At 31.7% G+C, this 22,606-nt stretch overlaps 2 protein-coding genes across 2 annotated transcripts; one reads left to right on the top strand and one right to left on the bottom strand.

Moving 5' to 3' along the window:
- Window positions 1–1,920: 1,920 nt before the first annotated feature.
- On the bottom strand, window positions 1,921–3,639 carry LOC133815040 (uncharacterized). Its single transcript, XM_062247929.1, has one exon. The coding sequence runs from the start codon at window positions 3,637–3,639 to the stop codon at window positions 1,921–1,923; it is 1,719 nt and encodes a 572-aa protein (XP_062103913.1).
- Window positions 3,640–12,824: 9,185 nt separating this feature from the next.
- LOC133818831 (uncharacterized) lies at window positions 12,825–21,181 on the top strand. The gene is made up of 7 exons (XM_062251916.1): window positions 12,825–13,416; window positions 15,925–16,024; window positions 16,300–16,365; window positions 18,080–18,194; window positions 19,772–19,854; window positions 20,100–20,161; window positions 20,533–21,181. Exons 1-7 carry the CDS (start codon window positions 13,217–13,219, stop codon window positions 20,642–20,644), a joined length of 738 nt encoding a protein of 245 aa, XP_062107900.1. The 5' UTR covers window positions 12,825–13,216; the 3' UTR covers window positions 20,645–21,181.
- The last annotated feature ends 1,425 nt before the right edge of the window (window positions 21,182–22,606 follow it).

Here is a 22,606-nt window from a genome sequence, read left to right as displayed (position 1 = left end):
TTGTTTTATGGAGTTGGTTCTTGTTACTCTGTTCCGGTGAGGGTAGCAAAGTAGTCCATACTTTTGCAAGTTTGAGTATAAAGATGATTAAAATGCTCTCACAAATGATGTAATGTTTTCTATTGTATTGCCCAAGCGGCAAGCAAATGCTGATTTGATTCATTATTATTACATGAACTTCATATTAAAATATTTATAATAAATGCATTTTTTTACGATTATTTTATAAGTTCCCAAAAAATCATATGTATTTGATATTTTAAAATGATATTTTGGTATTCATTAACTTTAACTTATAAAACAAATAATATTTGTTTGATTGATTAGAAAATTGTATAATAAATCGTATTTTTTATGAAAAAACTTTTAAAATTGTATTTTTAAAAAATGATTGGCATATTTTTTTTAAAATAATTCTCAAATCGTAAAAATGTAAATAAAAACAAAAATTATCTTTATTTGAAAGAAAATTCTTTTTATAAAGGGGAGTCGTATTTACACCAAAAATAATATGAAATTCTGATTTTTATTATTACCAACTTAATTATTTAAATTTAATAATGAATTGTTGAACTGTTACGAAAATATTTAAACGGACACAGAAACTGTTTGAATAGAAATCAAATATGTTTAAACAGTTTATCAAACGAACATAAAGTAAAGAACACACGAAATTATACGTGGTATCAGCAATCTTTGCAGAGTGCTCCTAGTCCACGGGGCCACGCCCAGAGAATGAAATTTATTAGAAGAATATCTAAACGATTACAAAACCAAATTGACTTATACAAATAAAGACTCCCTCTTGAATTTGTCGCAACTGTTGCAATCTAAACTCCTAATTAAATTTCTGAAGTGCTAAGATCTTGAACTCCCTTCAAATCATAACACTTGCACTTTTCCTCCCGAAAAGTGACTCTCAAACAAGACTTCTCCCGAAGCTTGATGAACAATGTCCAAGTGTGTTCAACCTGCACAATTAACACAAAGAAAACAATACAGAAGTACACTGTAATAAACCACTAAGAACTTCTTGGACTCAAGTTCTTCACATAATAAAAAGTCTCTCTAAAACTTGAAAGTATTTGGAAAATAATACACAAAGAGAGATGATCAAAAACCAACGACCTAAGGATGATTATATACTTTTTAGAATCCCTTTAGGTCGTGGAAAACAAATCAAAAACCAATCAGCCAATAAATGGAAAATCTTCCAAAACAGAAAAGTCAGAATATGTTCAAACAAACTAGCAATCCGTTCAAACAGATTCATTGATCCTGGACAGTTTTTTTAAACCCAGTTTTCCTAAATAAATAAGGAAACAATATATATATTATCTCTGCAAGCTGTACACGATTTCTGGACAAATAAATCATATCAAAAAATAAAATAAATACAAATAATTTCCAATTCAAGAAAAGATATTCTCTTATAGGAAATCATATATTTATTTTATTAACATATATATAATAATCTGATTATAGAAAGATACATTACAACAAAACAAGAAACTACCCATTTTGAAAATTCTCCTTTAATTAATTTTATCAATATTGTCAAATATGCCAATAAAGGATTTTACAATCTTCCCCTTTGGCAATTTGATAGGCAAAATTAATTAAAAAAACCTGCAACACAAATGTTAGTGGCAAGTAAAGAGAAAGAACTCCCCCTGCAAATATGCAGTAACTTATAACAAACATTTAAAGAAACTAGACTTAACTCCCCCTCAAAATAAGAAGGTCCAGAGTTAAACAAAAACAACAAACAAAGCGGGTTTCGAGAAGTATCTACACTCTCCCCCTTTGTGTCTTTCAAAGAAGCCAAAGAACAATAAAACAAAAACAAAAGAGAGTATCAATGGTCTTAAGACAATAGACAGAAAAAAAAAATAAGAAACTAAAAGACTGGATCCTTGGTCAGAGTTTGAACAACATCCCACACAGAACGTGCAGTCCTTCAATTGACATTACTCGAGCAGCCAAAGAATCAACAGAGGCTTGAACAGCAGCTATTTCTGTAGCAACAAGTCCTGAATCTGTGGCAACAGAGGAGGATGCATGAGGAATGTCATCTGAGGCAAACTTCAGAGATTGGGGCTTGACTTTCTTGGTTGATGGAGCATCAGTGGCTTCAGTAGGAGGAGCAGAGGCCTTGTAGGAAGCAGCAGTAGTGGGAGCCATCAAGTCTTCTTGATCACTTTGGAGATCTTTTTTCTGCATACTCAACACTTTATAAATAACTTGAGGAAAAGGAAGATTCAAGTTTTTCCTATTACCTTTTCGAAACCCAATGATTTGATCATGGATGACCATAGCCAAGTTTATACCAATACTGGTCCCCACCTTGTACAAAAACCAGGCCATGTCAAATGAGATAGTTGCGGTGTGAGAAGTTGGTTTCCTATTCGTTGTGGCAAACTTATGGAGGACAACATAAGTGTAGGTGAGATTAGAGACCGAGATGACTGTATTAGATGGCCATACCATTTTTTGCCCTACTAATTCAGTGATAACTGTATCCTTGTCAAGAGTGGCAAGATCATCATCATCCTCGACATCAAGAGGTAGATGCAAAGCATGGGCAATGTCTTGAGGGGAAAAAGAGAACCAATGGCCCCTAACAAACACTATATAATACAGAGGAGATTTAGGTTCAATAATTTCATTAGTAAGATTGGCATAGAATTCCTTGACTATTCTATCCACAAAACCAGTAAATTTAACCAAAGAACCTGTCCATTTTCGATCTTGAAGCATTGTTAGCACACCATAAGGCTGATGATCACTCAAGACATAATTTCTCTCAATGATAAATTTCCTTTGAGCATAGAGAACCATATCACGAGCATTATCATTATAACAAAAAGTTGAATAATAAGGTTTGAAATTTACACCTGAACATTTTGGAGAAAGTGTAGAATCAGAAATAGGTCTCTTCCCTTTAGCCTTGGATGACAAAGGAGATCCAACTGGCTTTGAGTCAGATTCGGCTTCTTGTTCAGAGGGGACAATGTCTTCTTTTTCTGGCTCATCAGACTCAGCCTCTGATTCTGCATTGTCAGGAACTGTTTCATCAGATACGGTGGTATCACGGGTTGCTTTAGATTCAGACTTTTCTTCCTCAGGGTCAGATTCGGAGGAAGACAGAGAAAGGGGATGAGCCTTCAATCTTTTCTTGGCAGCAGTCAAGGGGGAAGAAGACATGTCCAACCCCAATTTCCTTTTGGGAGCCACAGATTTTTTCTTGGAATGGCTCAGCTTCAAGGGCAGTTTGAGTAACCCAGCAGCAGCAGCTTTGGAAGAAGATGAAACATATTTTGATTTTGCCCTAGCCGTCAGAGACGAATCAATCGGAAGAGGAGATGGGTTCTTGGCTCGAGAGGGCACCACCACTTCAGATGGTGGTGCAACATCAGCAATGTCAGCTGTGATATCTGGGAACACCATGGGGTGTTCATGAGAGAGGGAGAACACCTTCTTGCGCGCCTTGGATTTGCAAGTTTTCCCAACAGATGTGGCAGGTGCTGAAACAGATGGAGGCGCCGTTGACACAGATGGAGGAGGCGATGGAGATGGCACCTTTCGGGATTGAGAAGCAGGGATTTTCTTAAAGGAAGCTCCACGAGTTTTTACCATTTTCTTCTCTGTAAAACAGCAAACACTTACAGAAAAATGTGAGAAAAAAAATTAGAAGAAGAAGAGGTGACTTAGAGAGATCGTGGGTGAGAAGAAAAAGAGTAATAGCAAGCTTTTTAAGGACAAAACTTACCCAATTTGGACACCCACGGCAATAAGAGATTTCCTTTTTTTTTCTAAAAAAATTGTTTTAATTTAAAAAAAAATAAAAAGGAAACAAACATTAAGACACACGATCTACATAAAAAAACTTACCCTTTTTTTTATTATTTTATTTTATAAAAGGAAGAAGAATAGATATAAAATGCCAATACAAAAAAGGTAACTAGAAAAATAACCCCACACGATCTTCCTATTGACCTTTTCCCCTTTTTTTTTCTTTTTAAAAAAAATTCTAAACAAGGTACAAGACAATAAAGATACAAATCATGGTATTCCAAATTGAGAAAGAAGACAAAAACAAAAACCTTGGAAATAAAGAATATATTAAATCACACAAAATAAATGCATAATTTCACATAATTACCACAAAGATTCGGTCCACCATGAATTTCTTTGTCAAACAAATTTTTATTTTATTTTATATATAAAAAAAAGTACAAAAATATAACTCAACCAAAAATTTCTGCATTGATCAATGTGAGTCATCCTGATAAAAATAAAATCAAGCAACTGAAAATAAGTGTTAGTGTATACCATGGATAAGAACACTTGTGTAAATAAAAAATTAGAAAGAATATTCGAGAGAAATAAAGCACAATTCAGTCACAAGCACATATTCTTAAGTGAATCAATCAACATGTATGAGTCTTACACACATTTTTTTTTATAAACTGTGTACAATTTTTCTTGCATAGTTTCAAGCATAAGTGTGTGACAGTATATGCAAAGGAACATTGCCCAATGACAATTAAGTCTTTTTCGAAATTATAAATAATTGTAACCCATGAAGACGCTGTCACACTACACCAGTGGTAGCCCTTTTCTATGGTAGCGTATCCTCTTCATAATTCTAAATTACAAAGTTCCAACTTACTCAAAAGATGGCTTTCACACACTGATGTAGGTAGCTCTATTCTTTCACAGGAGCTTGAAACAATGCTACACAAAAGGAAGCTCAAACATTAAACATTGATTGATTTACTCGAATATGCCTAGGAGGAATTGATTAAATTTCTCTCAAGAATATACAACCAAAGGCTCATAAACACAAGTCAGATTATCCAGCTTGACACACAACAAAATTTTCAAATTGATTGACAATTTTCTTAACCTTAAATAACACACATTAGATCAAGAGGACAACACAATAACAAGGAAATTTAAAGAGAACAAACCCCCAACAATTTTCGGAGGAAATCAAAGCGAACCGAATCAAGAGCTTTAGTGAAAATATCAGCAATTTTTTTATGTGTTTCAATATATTCCAAGACAAGAACTTTATTTTCAACTAATTCTCTTATGAAATGATGACGAATATCAATATGTTTAGTACGGGAATGTTGCACAGGATTTTTTGAAATATTAATTGCACTTGTATTATCACAAAAAATAGTTAAAATGTCAAGATCAAACCCATAATCCATCATCATTTTCTTCATCCACAAAAGTTGTGCATAACAACTTCCTGCTGCAATGTATTCGGCCTCAGCTGTTGAGAGAGAAATAGAATTTTGTTTCTTGCTGTGCCAAGAGACTAGATTATTTCCCAAGAAGAAACATCCTCCACTAGTGCTTTTTCTGTCATTAGTGTTACCTGCCCAATCAGCATCACTAAAACACACTAGATTAGGGTTAGTTTCTTTTGAATACCAAATACCATAATCACCAGTCCCATGAACATATCAAATGATTCTTTTGACAGCTACAACATGAGACTCCATGGGATTTCCTTGGTACTTGGCACACACACCAACACTATAACTTAAATTAGGTCGACTAGCAGTGAGATAAAGAAGACTACCAATCATGCTCCTATACAGTGTAGGATCAACTTTGACACCATTTTCATCTTTGGATAGCTTCACAATCGTTCCCATTGGTGTTTTGGAAATCTTTGAACTTTCAAGTCCAAACTTTTTGACCAAGTTCTTAGCATATTTGCTTTGAGAAACAAATGTGCCTTCATCTAACTGCTTGACTTGCAAACCTAAGAAATAAGTCAATTCTCCCACCATGCTCATTTCAAATTCCTCTTTCATTTGTTTCACAAATACATGCACCTCATTGTCAGAAGTAGATCCAAACACAATATCATCAATATAAATCTGAGCAATAATTATGTTAGATTTAATATGTTTGATAAACAAAGTTTTATCTACTCCACCCATTTTGTATCCATGAGAAACAAGAAATTGAGTGAGACTCTCATACCAAGCCCGAGGGGCTTGCTTCAAACCATAAAGAGCTTTCTCCAACTTGTAAACATGATCAGGTGCAAGGGGATCTTTAAACCCTTTGGGTTGTTCAACATATACCTCTTCATTCAAGATCCCATTGAGAAATGCGGATTTGACATCCATTTGGAACAACCTGAAACCAATCAAGCAAGCAATAGACAATAATATTCTAATTGATTCAAGTCTTGCAACAGGTGCAAATGTTTCATCAAAGTCTATTCCTTCCACTTATGTGTACCCTTGTGCCACTAATCTTGCTTTATTTCGCACAATTGTACCAAATTCATCAGATTTATTCTTGAAAATCCATTTTGTGCCAATAATATTGGTATGCAACGGTCTTGGCACAAGGAACCACACTTTGTTTCTAAAAAATTGTTCTAATTCCTCCTGCATATCTTTAATCCACTTTTCATCAGTTAACGCTTCTTTCACATTTTTAGGCTCAATTAGAGATAAGAAACAAACAAATTGAACAACATTACTAAACCTTCTTCGTGTTTCCATACTGTCTTTTGGATTTCCTAGTATTATATCTGCTGGATGATTTAACTTAACTCTGGTTGATGGCTCCTTTTGGACTTCATCCAAAATAATATCTGGAAATTTCTTTTCTGTCTGTCCAGAATCAGTTTCATCGGATTCGCGATCTGTTGGAACAGATGGACCAGACGTTGCAACAGTAGTATCACTGACACAAGCTTCTTCATGTTTTTCAGTAGGTTCATCAATAAACCTTTCAATTTCTTCCTCAGTAGAAAACTCAGAAAAATCCCTGGCATCATCAACAACAACGTTAGCCGACTCCATTATAGTTTGGGTTCTCATGTTATACACACGATAAGCCCTACTGTTAGTGGAGTATCCAATAAAAACACCTTCATCACTCTTAGCATCAAATTTACCAAGATTTTCTCTATCTCTCAAAATGTAACAAACACATCCAAAAACATGAAAGTAAGCCACAGTTGGTTTCTTACCTTTCCAAATTTCATAAGATGTTTTAGATGTACCTGGATGGAGAAAAACTCATTTTATGATATAGCAAGCAGTGTTAATTGCTTCTGCCCATAACCGTTTGGTCAATTTTTTTCTATTTAGCATCACTTTAGCCATTTCTTGAAGAGTGCGGTTTTTCCTTTCTACAACTTCATTCTGTTGAGGAGTTTTGGGAGCTGAAAACTCATGAAAGATACCTGCAGACTTACAAAAATCATCATAGACAGAATTCTCAAATTCTTTACCATGATCACTTCTTATACGAACAATTTTTCCAATGTTGCAATCTTTTTCAACTTTTAATTTCAAGCAAAGAGTTTTAAAGGCATCAAAAGTGTCAGATTTTTCTTTCAAGAAATCCACCCAAGTATATCTAGAAAAATCATCCACACAAACAAAAATATATATTTTCCCATTTAAACTCTCAATTTGAATTGGACCCATAAGATCCATGTGAAGCAATTCTAAAACTTTTGAAGTGTTTATGTCAGAAACACTGTTATGTGTAATTTTTAATTGCTTACAAAGTTGACAACTCTTGCACTTACCATCAGATTCTTTACCTAGCTTAGGTAAACCACGAACACTCCCTGCATGTGACAATTTTTTCAAAGTTTTGAAATTTATGTGACCAAGCTTAGCATGCCATACATCAGTGTTATTACTCACAACAGATTGACACATAATAGATGGCAGAAAAGTGTAGCAATTGTCATTAGATCTATAACCTTCAAGAATATTCTCACCATTATTGTTTAAAACAAAACAATTCTCTTTATCAAAGTTAATAGTATAACCTTGATCACAAATTTGACTTATTCTTAGAAGATTAGCTTTAAGTCCTTCCACAAGTAACATTATTTTGATTCTAGGCAACCCTTCAAAGTTAAGAGTACCCATTCCAAGAACATTACCCTCAATTCCATTGCCAAAAGTAACAGACCCACAATGCATAGGTTTTATGTCTGTAAGAATAGACTTGTCACCTGTCATATGTCTTGAACAACTACTGTTAAAATACCAAAAATATGAAGAAGCAGATCTATCATATTCACTAGTAAAACCAGCAAAACAATTATTCTTTTTTATCCATATTTTCTTTGATTGAACATTTTCCTTTTTTACTCTTTTGAAATTATCAAAATAATTGAATTTTTCAAAATATTCATTTTTGGCAAAATTCATAAGAGTAAAACACTTAGGACAAATATGACCCTTCCTACCACAAAAATGACAGACTAGAATGAATTTTTCCAATTTTCCATTGGATTTTCCTGTTGACTGTGTCCATTCTGTTGGAACAATCCGAGAACTGGATGCAACAAATTGTAGTGAAGATGACACAGGAACATCAGACGATAGCATCCCAGCTGAGATAAAGACAGTTTTATTTGATTTTTGAGAACTTGAAGCACCAAGTCCCACATGACTTCTTTGACCTGCATTCTGAATTTTCTCAAAAACAGTAGAACCGGAGTTAAGCATTCTAACATTTTTCTCAAGAGTATCCAAATCTTTAGACAACTTATTAATTTCAACATTTTTTGAAATTATTTCTTTTCAAAATTTTCATTTAAGTCAATAAGTTGTTTGATTTCAAAGGACAAATCTTTATTTTTGCTTACCAATGACCGATTCTCATAACACACTTTCACCCATGAACCATACATCTTTTTGTAAGATTCACTCAAAAACTCATCATTTAATTCAAATTCATCACTATCAGTATTCTCTTCATCTTTTGAAACATTATTTAAGCAAACAATTTTTTCATTTTCAGATTTAGAAACAGGCAAAATAGAAGTGAGAGCGACATTACCTTCCTCATCTTCACTACTTTCAGAGTCATTATCACTCCAAGTAGTAATCATATATTTTTTGTTCTTTTTCAAGGTGTTTGCACATTCAGACTGGATGTGACCAAATCCCTCACATTCCCTGCACTGAATACCCTTTTTATTAGTTTGAAAAGGTTTAAGAGAAGAAGGATTACCTTTTGTCATCTTGCCATTGAATTTCTTGTTTCCTATCTTATTCATATATTTTCAAAAATTCTTTGCAAGCATTGCCATTTCATTATCACCATCTTCATCATCTGACACTTCTTTTTCAGTGCTCTTGAAAGCTATGGTTTTCTCTTTCTCTTTGGAAGTACTTGGCTTATCTTTTTGACGAATCTTTTGATTTAACTCAAAGGTACGAAGTGACCCCATCAATTCTTCTACCTTCATAGTACTGAAGTTTTTTGCCTCTTCCATAGCAGTGAGCTTAACATTGAACCTGTCAGGAAGAACTCGAACGATTTTTCTAACAAGAACAAAATCATCAAGTTTCTCACCATGTGCAAAATACTCATTAGAAATATAAGATAATCTCTCATAAAATTCAGATAGTGTTTCAAAATCAGACATCCTAAGGTCATCAAACCTAGTTTGTAACATAATAAATCTAGACCTTTTAACATCTACAGTTCCTTCAAACTGAGTTTGAAGAATTTTCCAAACATCTTTAGCCGAGACACATGTGTAAACAAGTTTTATAAAACTTTCTCCAACACCATTAAATATGGCGTGAAGAGCTTTATTATTATTACTGGATAATTTTTCTTCTTCTGTATCCCAAATAAGTTCAGATTTACAATTGTGCTTCCATCTTCACCTTTTTCAGTAGGAGGTGACCATCCAGACAAAATTGCTCTCCATGCTTTCTCATCTTGAGCTTTTATGAAAGCTCTCATCCTAATTTTCCAATATGGATAGTTTGAGTCATTAAGCAATGGAGGTCGAGACACTGAACTACCTTCTGCAAAGAAAGACATTTCACACAAAACAAATCAAACGGAAAATAACCACAAGATCTCACTAAGAGTTTAGTGAACCGCTCTGATACCAATTGAAATTCTGTTTTTTTATGATGACCAACTTAATTATTCAAATTAAATAATTAATTGTTGAACTGTTACGGAAATGTTTAAACGGACATAGAGACTGTTTGAACAGAAACCAGATATGTTTAAACAGTTTATCAAACAAACATAAGGTAAAGAACACACGAAATTATACGTGGTATCAGCAATCTTTGCAGAATGATACTAGTCCACAGGGCCATGCCCAGAGAATGAAATTTATTAGAAGAATATCTAAACGATTACAAAACCAAATTGGCTTATACAAATAAAGACTCCCTCTTGAATTTGTCGCAACTATTGTAATCTAAACTCCTAATAAAATTTCTGAAGTGCTAAAATCTTGAACTCCCTTCAAATCATAACACTTGCACTTTTCCTCCCGAAAGTGACTCACGAACAAGACTCCTCCCGAAGCTTGATGAACAATGTCCAAGTGTGTTCAACCTGCACAATTAACACAAAGAAAATAATACAGAAGTACACTGTAATAAACTACTAAGAACTTGCTAGACTCAAGTTGTTCACATAATAAAAAGTCTCTCTAAAACTTGAAAACATTTGGAAAATAATACACAAAGAGAGATGATCAAAAACCAACGACCTAAGGATGATTATATACTTTTTAGAATCCCTTTAGGTCGTGAAAAACAAATCAGAAACCAATCAGCCAATAAATGGAAAATCTTCCAAAACAGGAAAGTCAGAATCTGTTCAAACAAACTGGCAATCCGTTCAAACAAATTCATTGATCCTGGACAGTTTTTTTAAACCCAGATTCCCTAAATAAATAAGGAAACAATATATATATTATCTCTGCAAGCTGTATACAATTTATGGACAAATAAATCAGATCAAAAAAAAAAAAATACCAATAATTTCTAATTCAAGAAAATATATTCTTTTATAGGAAATTATATATTTATTTTATTAACATATATATAATAATCTGATTATAAAAAGACACATTACAACAAAACAGGAAACTACCCATTTCGAAAATTCTCATTTAATTAATTTTGTCAATATTGTCAAATATGCCAATAAATAATTTTACATAATATAAAAGCACCCATTTTTAAAACTATCTTAAAGTAAAGTGACTAAAATATATTATTTATAAAATTATATGCTTTGTAAGTACATCTAAATTCTAACAAAATTAAATCCTATTTTCTTTTCCCTTTTAAATGGAGTCTTTCTAATCTTTTAAAACTATATTCATCATTAGAACAACAAAATAATAAATTTTCTCGTTGAAAAATATATAAAATACATTTTTTTTTCAATTTTTTAATTACTTTTAATAAATTATTTGAGATTATAATAAATTTTTATATCTTTTATTTAATTATTTATTTTAGTAAGAAAAATTCAAATTTGTTTTTTTAAAAAAAACTTTAACTCTCACTTTTGATAAATGACGTTCAAAATTTAATTTAATTTAATTTTTGTAAAAAAGATGTATAATTCAACACCTAATACATAAAATATATGAGGTGTAATAATAAATAAATATTTTTTTAATGTATAGAATAGGGTGTATTTTATTTGAGTATACATATAAATTTATTTGGTGTAAAAAACGCTCCTATTCATAAATTTTAGTAAAATTACTAAAAAACCTTTTTCTAAATATATGAGATGCATATACAATGTATGAAAGAACATATACCAACCATATAAAGAATGATATATAAAAATTAATAATAAAGATAAATAATATAAAAAAAATGTTAAACTAGATATGTAAGATTTATCAAGCGGGTGGCTACTATTATAGCACCGTCATCATTTTCTCTCTTGGGCTAGGGGTCCTCATTCCTTTTTCCCTCTTCTTTCTCGGCTAGGGGTTCACCGCCAACTTCCACTATGTGCTTGGTTGTACCCTGGTCAAGAGGGGATGTCAATGATGGCGAGGTGGTGACCACCTTGGATTTTGGTGTGGCTGGGGGAGTTTATATCTATATCTAGTCATAATTTACAAATATAGACATTTGCTATTGAATTTTACTATTTGGTTCATTGGGTGCATTTTTTTTTTAATTGTCAATATAATCAATCATATCCATCTCAATAGAGTAATCTATATAAATATAAATTAAAATAGGATTAAAGAGAGATGCTCAGCCTATGGCCCTATGCTAAAAGTTGTAGTTGAATATTTTAAAGAAGGAGGTGTCACATCGTGAAGTTTGTGGCAATCTAAATTTGGAATAATTTTGTTGGTATATATAGAAACGGGCAATTGGCATGGTGTGATGATCTAGCCTAAAAAAGTCGTGCTCAATTTAAGCAAAGTCAGCAACACTCTCTTTTTCCTGTTTTGGTAAATCTCTCTTCCAAAAAATAATAAACCAACACAACTTTGTAACATATAATTATATTATATTTTATTTTTCTGTTTTTAATCAAAATTACTTATATAATTATTAGAGTTTTTTTTTATTTAAAAAAATGAAAAACTCCTAATTTAACCTCTATGCTCGCAAAATGAAACTGAATCAACAATGACTTGACAATAATAGCATTAATTATACTTTTAAGACGCAAGAGAAAAGATTCTGATTCTGATTCTGATTCTGATTGTTTTGCTTTTGTTTTTTGTTTTTTGTTTTTAATTTTTAAAAGGAAAGCTATGAATTTTTTTCTTAAAAAAAAGAGCTTTTTGCCCAAATGAAAATGTATAGGAGTGTAATCCGTGTGCCCAATAAAATTCCATTACAATGAGTCATGACCCAGTGAATCAGTGCTATTGACAAGTTGATAAAAAAAAGGCGAACGAAAAAGAAAAAAAGGTTTTGGAGAAAAAAAAAGTTAAAAAGGAAAAAAAAGTTATTTTGATTTTGAAAAAAGAGAGAATATTTTAAGCTTAGATTCTAAACAATCCTTCAGACGTCAAAACCCCTCTCTCTCTATCTGTCTTTGATTTTCCGTACGCTTCTCTCTTTCTCTTCTCCTATATCTGTCTCTCTCTCTCTTTTCGGTATCTCATACCTCCCTCTCGCTCTCGCGGAGAGCTCCCTTCAGTCTCATATAAATATATAAATAAATAATTAAATATATGTATATTTTTATCATATTTTGTATATAAACCTTTCTCTCTCATCCAATTTTTGGTTTTTTTTTTTCAATAGTTATCTATCTGGTTTTTCTTTTTCTTTTAATTGGCGGGAAGCTACGGCGAATTCCGGGATTCTGAGAAGTGGGTTTTGCTTAGATTGCATAATTGGTGTTGAATTTTGAAGTTTGTGGAGTTAAGAGTGTATTGTTAATGGCAAACCCTTCTGGGAACCATCAAGAACCGAACCATGCTTCGTCGTCGTTCAACGGAGGGAACCCCGTGAATGGGAATTCTGCACCGGTGTCGGCCCCTGATAGTTCCGGCGCCGGTATGGCTATGAAGCACAACCCGGGTATAGCCATGGATTGGAGCCAAGAGGAGCAGACTGTTATTGAAGAAGGCCTTGCCAAGTGAGTATTATCTCGATATGGGATTTTGTTCAATTGTTTGAAATCTCTTCTTGTTTTGGTTCTTGAACATTCTAATTAGGTTTTAGATGAATTATTTTTGGTTTCTCTATTATCGAATTTTTGTGTTAAGTAGGAATAGCTGGATTTTGTGCTAACTCGGAGTATTAGAATATGGGCTTTTGGTTTTGACGGTAATAAAGTTTCTATTTACAGTTGAGCAAGATATTTCTTCAAATTTGGAGTTAGTGCTTTGTACTTGGGAATTTGTGGTCTATGATTTTGATACTTTGTTTTCTTTTTATTTTATGGCTTCGAGTGGGACTTTGAATAGCAATGTTCTTTTTTTTATCTCGATTAAACCTATGATCCAGTATAGTTTTAATTCCATTTACTTAGGCGTCTTTTAAGAAAACAAATACCAAATAATGTCCAATTTGTATTTTTAGTGTCAAATTTAAAAGAATGTGTGTCCTGACAAATTTAAATTATTATGTTTCTGTTATATCTGCTATATTGACTTGGTGGATATCATGTGGGTGTGGCTATTATGTGTATTTTTCAAAAACCTAGTGGATGTTGTTTATTTTCTTGATTTGGGTTGCATACTTTAAAATCATTTAAGTATTGTATATACTGTAATGATTGAAACATCGATAGTTAGACAAACACACTACATGTGAAATATCATTTTATATTTGAAATGTAGCTTTGTGTTTTCCTTCATTTTTTATGTTGCGTTTGGTATGTGTCATTGATTCTACGGTGAAGGTTGAGTCTCTCTGTCGTATAGAACTTTCTATTATTTTGTTGCTAGGGAGCTGATATTCTGATCTTGTAGTGAATAGTGATGATAGATAGTCAAATACAACTTCTCCTGTCTGAAATATGTCACCTAGAAGTAAATCGTTGGACTATGAGTGTTTTTCTATTGCTTATCATTTGTTTGCATCAATTACATGTATTGATAATATGTGTATGTGCTTCTCTTTTTTGTTCAATTTAATTTAGACTTGTTAGGACTTCCATCGTTCCATGTCTACTACATAATGGGGATAATATTTTTTTAATCCGGTATCATATCTTTTTCTCGAAATTAGTTATCATATGGAGTATTAAGAAATTAACAACATATGATATTCACAATACGTTACAGGTAGATGTAAGACATTGCAAGTGTATGATTCAGCATCATTGTGTTGCTCTTTCGTTAATTCTGTTATGTAAGACCGGCAGTTACCTTCTTGAAGACTTGTTTTTTGCTGCATGAATTTTGTACATCATTTGCATCTTTTGTCTTAGATGGGTGGTAAGTATATGAGCTGTCTTATGTTGTTTATTGGTTTAAAATGTGTTCAGTATTCTTTCCAGTTACAATTTGTTGGTTCTTAGTACATCTAGTTACCGAGGTGCCTTTCTACTTGAAAAAACTTTTTGCTGAAAGAGTAGTAGGGTGTATGAATTGTGGACTGTGGAAAATATGTGATTATCTCTTGATATCTAATTGATTTGAAATGTTTTCAGTATTACTTCTCGATGGAAATTGTAAGTTTTAATACAATTGTTACCGAGGTGCTTTCTTGTTGACCTAAATTTTTTTGTACTCATTTGTCTTAAATAGAAAATTTGACAAATATCACAATTTCATGTCTCATTTTGTGGGAGTGGAAGAGATATCTTATGCTTTGATTGTACTTCACATTATGGAAAGAAAATATAATATTAACTCCTCATCAATTTGAGCAAATGTTTGTTAGGCATGATGCACGAGAAGAATCAAAACCATGAACAATAATTGAGCATACAAATGAATAGGTATGATTATGAAAGACTGCTTAATTTTGTCTAAGTGAGCATACCCCCCCAAAAAAATACATGTATATTAGTACCTTTTTAAACTATTTGGTATTGTATGTATTTTTTACCAAACATTTCTTGTAGCCTTGCAGAACTATAGATGTTGAGAGGAAAAAAAAGTGCTTGATGTACCCATTATTAGTTAGTTTCTTTTTGGTAATGTTTAGAGTTTCTCAGCCTTAAAAGTGCAAGTTAGCTATTTTAATTTTCAAGTTGGAGAATGGTCATACACTGAATCTTGTATTTTTAACATATTCATGGACATTAGGTTAGGCAGGTACCATTTTTTCTGTTCGAATTTTGAATAGGCTACCCCACACTTTTTTTTAACAATTTCGCTCTTTCTTTCTCTCCTTTGATGTCCCTGTTTTGTCAAATATAGCTATTGTTTCTGGGATTCTGCCAGACCCTAAAGAGATTTATGCCTTTAGATACATGATAAGATATCAATATTCAATACCTTGAGAATGATTATGAATGTCCATAGTTTATAATGAAAACTTAGATTTAGAACTAGTTGTACACATGGTTGTCTATATATGACAACTTCTAGTTATTTTCTGACTTTGTAGATGTTAAATCTGTACTTTTTTGGTTCCAATTTTTCGTGTGCAATAAATTCGTTCATATGTAATATAATGATGCTACTTCCAGATATGCCTCAGAATCAACTATAATTCGGTATGCTAAGATTGCCATGCTGCTACAAAACAAGACTGTTCGAGATGTGGCATTACGAGTCAGATGGATGAATGTATGTTCTTGTTTTTCGACTCTTGCTTAGTTTTGTTCTAGTTGTTTTGCATAATGCCAGAAGTTCTATTGCTGAAAATATGTGAAAAGTGTGGTCGTGGCAATTAAACATTAATAGTTTTGTTATCTATTTATTTATAATTATCAGGCTAGATTTAGAACCTAGATCATGTATTTGTTTTCTTAACATACTTATACTGTTAAGTTTTACCGTATTTACTATTTGGCTCACAAACTGTAGTACAAGTTATGATAGATTTTTTTTTTTTTTTACAGAAAAAGGAAAACAGCAAGCGGAGGAAAGAAGAACATAACTTGTCAAGGAAAAACAAAGATAAAAAGGTAGAGCTAATTCTGTTGTATTGTCATACCTTCTGTCACATATTTGTTTTCTAGTGAAAATATATATTTGTTAATTGTTCTTGCATCTTTGGTTGTTGCACTTCTATTTTCTGGACTGTTAAATGTGCCTACATTTACTTGAGCTTAGATAAGTTGGTAATATTCTTGGAACTGTGTCCACCTCGCTGGAGAGGATAATTGTCAACTTTTTATAAAATTCCAAAAATGTGAAGCACCATTGGAATATTTCACGTATCTCATGCAAATAATATGGAATCTTTTTTAATCTTTATGTGCACGTACTTGCATATGTTAATCACAATGGAACACGTAGCTGAACATTTTTATAAATATTGTCATATGTAGATAAGGAACTATCAATGATATTTATGAAGTGTTAGTGAGATTTTCTCTCAATTGAAATGCTATTAAGTAGGTTTATTTTTAGTATTAGCCTCCGAGTTATATCGGTTGTATCACTATGGCCCCCAAATATTAAATATATATAGTAGACTACCTGAGTTATTCAATTGTTGCAATGATAGTCCATGTATCACAAATTGTTTGTGTTCTATTAGGAAAATCAATGACGTGCAAAGCATATTCTCATTTAAAAATTATATTGTGATCATTTTATCATCTCCTGTTAATTACTTCATATATTGGAACGCAATATCTCAATATATGTCAAGTAAAATAATACAAATAAGTAGTATACAATGATTTTTTTTTGTGGGGGTGGGCTGGTGATCATGACCTATATGCTTTGTTAAAATAAGCATATGATTGACTTCTGTAAAAAAATAAATAGCAATTATTACATACATATATAGCCATTGCTACAACAATTGCATAAGTCAGACTAATTGACTGATACAATGGTTATAATTTGGGAGCCAAAACGGAAATTAACTGAAAAAATGTTCGGATTCAAGGAACTTCTGCAGAGTTAGAAATATCTTTAAACATTTGTTACTAGATAGTAAAACTTGTCAAATAGAACAAGAATATGTTGACATTATTAGCTGAGTCAGAAATATCATAAAGAATAGTTACTAGATAGTGTTTTACTTGTGAAATTTGTCATATAAAGAATGATCCTGTTATGCATCTAGAATTGGAGTTTGTTCTCTCTCTCTCTCTCTCTCTCTCTCTTTTAGAGTTGATTCATTCTATGTGTGTCTGTGTCTGTGTCTGCATGCTTGTTTGTATGTAAACTGTCGGTACATTCAAGTTATTTATTTGCAGCATGCAGTGTTTATGTTGTTTCATTTTAAATGTTCAAATTGTTTTGTGGTATTCAATCTTGATTGATTTGGTTTGAACTTTGTAATCTCTTTCATCACTTAGTACTTACATATTTTACTTTGTGCGCATGTTGGTGCATGTGTATACCGTATGTAGATTCAAGTAATCACTTTGAAGCACTATTTTGTTTTAAGTGTTTGGATTGACATCAGGGCATCTGATTGATTTAGTTCATTTTATTTAAATCTCTTTCATTTGCTTTACTGTCTCCAGCTTAAGTATTGTAATGTTTTCTTTGTTATTGCTTTAATTTAAAATACATGACTTTTATGTTGTCTTGTTTTCTATCATTCTTTATTAAGTTTATATGAACATGTTCTACATTTTATTAAATTCTACGTTTATTTTTATTTACATTATCCAAGAACTTGGTAATTCTCATGGAACAAATTGCACTGTTTGTTAGGAAAGAGTTGCCGATCCATCAGCAAAGTCATCACATTACACAGCTCGATCCAATGTTCCTCCTTACGCACCGCCAATGATTCCTGTGGACAATGATGATGGCATCCCATTCAAAGGTAATCTCGTTTTCATTCTGATACAACAGAGCACCTCTCCCCCATTCTTATCTGTTCAGTTTTTTGAAAGAAACAAATACATTCATCAGGAATAAAATTACACACAAAAAAGATTAAAATCATAACGCTCACCCAGAAACCAAACTACCAGGAAAACAACAACAAAAAATAAACATTCATCACAGAAAAAGTAATTAAAAAATCACCTTAAGCCCCACACAATTACAATAAAATCTCCCAAAACAGGAAAACATGCAGCTTTTTCCCCTTGTACTTCTGCCATCACATAGGTCATTTTGAATTGGATGGATGCACTGCCTTGAAAGATTCCAGCAAACATTGAAAACTTTTAAAATCTTTGCCCATCTTGAACTGAGAATGGGTACTGAATTTATTGATAATTTTGTTGTCTCATTACTTTTGCATAAAACACACCTAGCGGGAGAAAAACTGCTGAATGGCCTCTTACATTTGCAACACCTCCCGAATATTCAGCTTCCCTATAGCCTGCATCTGGCGGAGAACATGTACCTTTAAAGTACTGTAAGATTTTATAATAAAGTTGTGCTGTTGAAAGTTCTGGGGACTACCATTTGTCATCCAATGTTTCATAAGTGATTTACAAGTGAGCATCTTTGAATTTTTCAGCTTTCAAACCCATTTTTCCTTCAACCTATCACACATCTAACTATATTCAGCAGCATAACTTGTTGACTGCCCCATCTAATTTGATTGATTAATATTTCTTTAGCAATTAGCAGGAAGTTAATCAGGGACTCTTTCACGGGGCTAAATTACAAGTAACATCATATACTTTATACATCGATTCCTCTGTCATAATATTTTGACGAATAATTGGAGGATTAGTTGCACTTGATATGGAATGTTCTAACATATGATCGAAATATGTTTCACCTTAAGTACACGCTTTCATATGGATGGAAGGTGTTGTCAATCTTCAACTAGCTCATGCAAATCATAATATCCCGAGTCTTTGTGCTTGTGTTTTTTCCACGGGCTTGAGTCATGTTTTTAATATTTATATATGGCCTGTTCGGTAACCATTTATTAAACAGTTTTATGTTTAAATGATTAAAAATCTGGTAACAAAGTTACAAAATGTGTTCGGTAACTGTGATTTTATTTTTAATTTAAAAAATTTTAATTAAAATTGATCAAACTTTGAAAACAGAAAATTTTCACTTTTCATTTTTATTAAAACAATTCTGGTTTCTTTTTTTCTTGTTTTTTACTTTTAAAAACAAAAAACATGAGTTACCAAACAAGTTTTTTGTTTTTTTTTTAATTTTTAAAACAGAAAATAAAAACAGTTACTGAACATAATTTTATTTTTGAAAAACAAATAACAAAAATAAAAAAGGTATTTCTATTTTTTATGTTTAGAAAAACAAAAAATAAAATTTTTACCAAACGCATCCATAGTATTTATAGAAAGACATCATCCAGTTATAAATAGATTTGCAGATATGATTCTGGGCAATGTTTATAAGCATTTTAAATTATGAGTCTTAAAATTGTTTTGCAATGATATGCTTACTCTCTCTCTCTCTCTGCAGCCATTGGTGGTGCCACTGGAGAGATTCTAGAGCAAACCTCCCAGGTGTTGAATCAAATATCTGCAAATATTGCTAATTTTCAGGTAAAAAATTTACATATAAATTGATTTAACTTAACTGTAGCTACTAAGCATCCAAAAACTGAATATAAAAGTTCTGGTTCCATATAATGGTGATAAATATCCCAAGTCTCATTTTTAGGGTTCTTGATTATCTTTATAGCGGGTGAATTAATTACATTAACAATCATGCATTGCTTATGAAATTTAATTGCCTTTCTTTGTCTTTAGCTTATGTTATCTTTTTTCTTTCTCTTTTTTTTTTTCAGATACAAGATAACATCAATCTTTTCTGTCAAAGTCGGGACAACATCTTCAAGATTCTAAATGAGTACGTTGTGAACCATTCACAATTTCTTGTTAGGTTCTATTTTGCTTTACAAACATTTGTTCATGCTCTGTTTATATGTGTTTCACTGCTTTGCATCTTGTTCGTATTTTGGCCATCATGCAGTTGAGGGCAAAAAGCAATAGTCTTTTTTAGTTTGTCACTTTCTTGTACCTATTCTTTCAGCAATTTAAATTTTCATGGATCATTGCATGTGTTTGGAAGAATGTGAGCTTACCAAGTGTTTTTGGAGGCTTATTTCTTGATTCATGCTGAGCTTTTCTACTGCTTCTTTCTGTTTGTAATAACTTTGCTTGTTTTCTAAATGACATGTATAAACTTAAATCCCGATTTTGCCTTATACCACTTTACAGATTTAAAGACTTTCCAGAGGTAATGAAGCAGATGCCGCCGCTTCCAGTTAAACTGAATGAAGAGCTAGCTAACACCATCCTCCCCCGAACAAACAATCCAATGCAATCATGATCCAGTTCCATCTTCGTCAGGGATTTCTAATTAGTTTCGCAAAAAAAGTCATCCGGCGGGTAACTCCCAATTTAAATCACAAAGTCGATCAGATAATTAGGAAGTAACTCTCAACAGAGTTGACCCAAAATTGCTTTCACCATACAGATGTCTCTTCCTTTTTCAATGTTTTTCTGCGTTTAATGTTTGGTTTCTTTTCGTTCTTTAGTTGCATAGTGGGCATATGACTCAGATGTACTGTGTAGAAAGTAGGGAAGGATATATATATATTTTTCTTTTTTTTTAAGCCTATTCATGGTAATAAATAGGGAATGGAGAAGTGAAATATTTTATTTTTTTTGAGCAAGGAGAAGTGAAATAGTTTAATAAGGCATTTCATTTCAATTGGTTCTGTTCTGTTGGTGCTATAGATTGTGCTTTCTATTCTCTCATGTGGATACTAAGCAGTAATGCAATAAGGTTTCCCAAGTGTGAATAGTTCTTTGACGCTACTTAATTGTTCTCTCTTTATTGAAGCATTGAACTCTTTTGCATGCAGGGGTTTTGATCTTAATTATTTTCACGACCTAAGGATACTGACATTTTGTGTATTTTGCACTAGTAATTAAATTAATGTTTTTTTTAAATCTTATGAAATAAAAGGGTTATTAAATAATCATTATCGAAAAATATTCATATATATATATATGTACAATTGGTAGAATCTCTAATCACAGTGACCCCTTGGGAATATTTTTTCTTTTCAAAATGGAATTTGTTCTGGTGAGTGGACATAAATGACTATTTTCAATTATTGTTTTTTTTTTCTTTCTATTTCCCCTCAACAAGGAAAATTGACATAAAACTTAAGAATGATGGGTTTAAAATCACTTATTTCACAAAAAAAATATAAATAAATAGAGAGAGAAAGAGAAGAAATGAATTCTATCGTATTTTTCGTTTGTTGCTAGAGGTTTGTTTTCTAATGGATTGGCTTTGGAATGATATTGATTCAATAATTGACTGAGAAAATAAAATAAAATACTGGGGTATATTTGGAAGTTGTGTAATTATTAGATTATATTTCCTCTATATAAAAAAAATGTGAATTTAACTTTTTTTTACTACTATTTTTAAGTTTAATCAAATATTATCAATTAAAAAATAAATATGGTAGAATAAATATTTAGTAAGTATATTAATATAAATTTAAACTTTAAAAAATATCATTATTATAATCATATGAGCGACTACGATGCATCAACTTTTTTTTTACAACACTGGTGCATCATTTTTCTATTTTCGACAGGTAGAAAGATATAATCTCAATTTTTTTTATATGACAGTGTACATTGTAGCTATTTAGAACATCTTACAAATTTTCAAGAAATTCCGAATAAATTATGGTACCGAAAATAAGGTTCAAACAGCTTGTTTCACGTGTACTTATTTTTTTTATATGCGTGTAAAAGTTAACTGTTTGAATCTTGTTTTCGGCAATGTAAATTATTCGGAATTTCTTGAAAATTTGCAAGGTGTCTTAAATGAATACAATATACATTGTCATACAAAAAAAATTGAAAAAATAATTATCGAGGTATAGAAAATACAAACTGACTGTACTGGTGTTGTCAAAAAAGTAGATGCATAGTAGTCGTTTCTTATAATCATATATAATAGAAGATTAAATATTTAATAATTATATTAAAATGTTATAATAATAAGATTGGATATTTAATAATTATATTAATATAAAAAAATTATTTTGTTCACGGTATATTTAGATTTCTAGAACAATACTAATGTATTTACAATATAAGAGGAACGATGAAAATACAATATAATAGAGATATGAGTGTAATTCTTTTTGTATAAAGTTTTGAGATTTTTACACTAACCACCGTATTAAACCAAAAAAAAAAAAACATATATAAGTCATGTGGAATTTTAACATTTATACGGTTTGTGTTTCTTAATTTCAAT

This window comes from Humulus lupulus, chromosome 2, assembly GCF_963169125.1.
Source record: "Humulus lupulus chromosome 2, drHumLupu1.1, whole genome shotgun sequence".
Taxonomy (NCBI): Eukaryota; Viridiplantae; Streptophyta; class Magnoliopsida; order Rosales; family Cannabaceae; genus Humulus; species Humulus lupulus.
This window is presented reverse-complemented; position numbering and strand designations above follow the sequence as displayed.

Coding starts and splice junctions, on each gene's coding strand:
- LOC133815040 (XM_062247929.1), bottom strand. CDS start 3,639: ATGGTAAAAACTCGTGGAGCTTCCTTTAAGAAAATCCCTGCTTCTCAA.
- LOC133818831 (XM_062251916.1), top strand. CDS start 13,217: ATGGCAAACCCTTCTGGGAACCATCAAGAACCGAACCATGCTTCGTCG. Junction 13,417..15,924: donor ATTGAAGAAGGCCTTGCCAA/GTGAGTATTATC, acceptor TGCTACTTCCAG/ATATGCCTCAGAATCAACTA. Junction 18,195..19,771: donor TGATGGCATCCCATTCAAAG/GTAATCTCGTTT, acceptor CTCTCTCTGCAG/CCATTGGTGGTGCCACTGGA.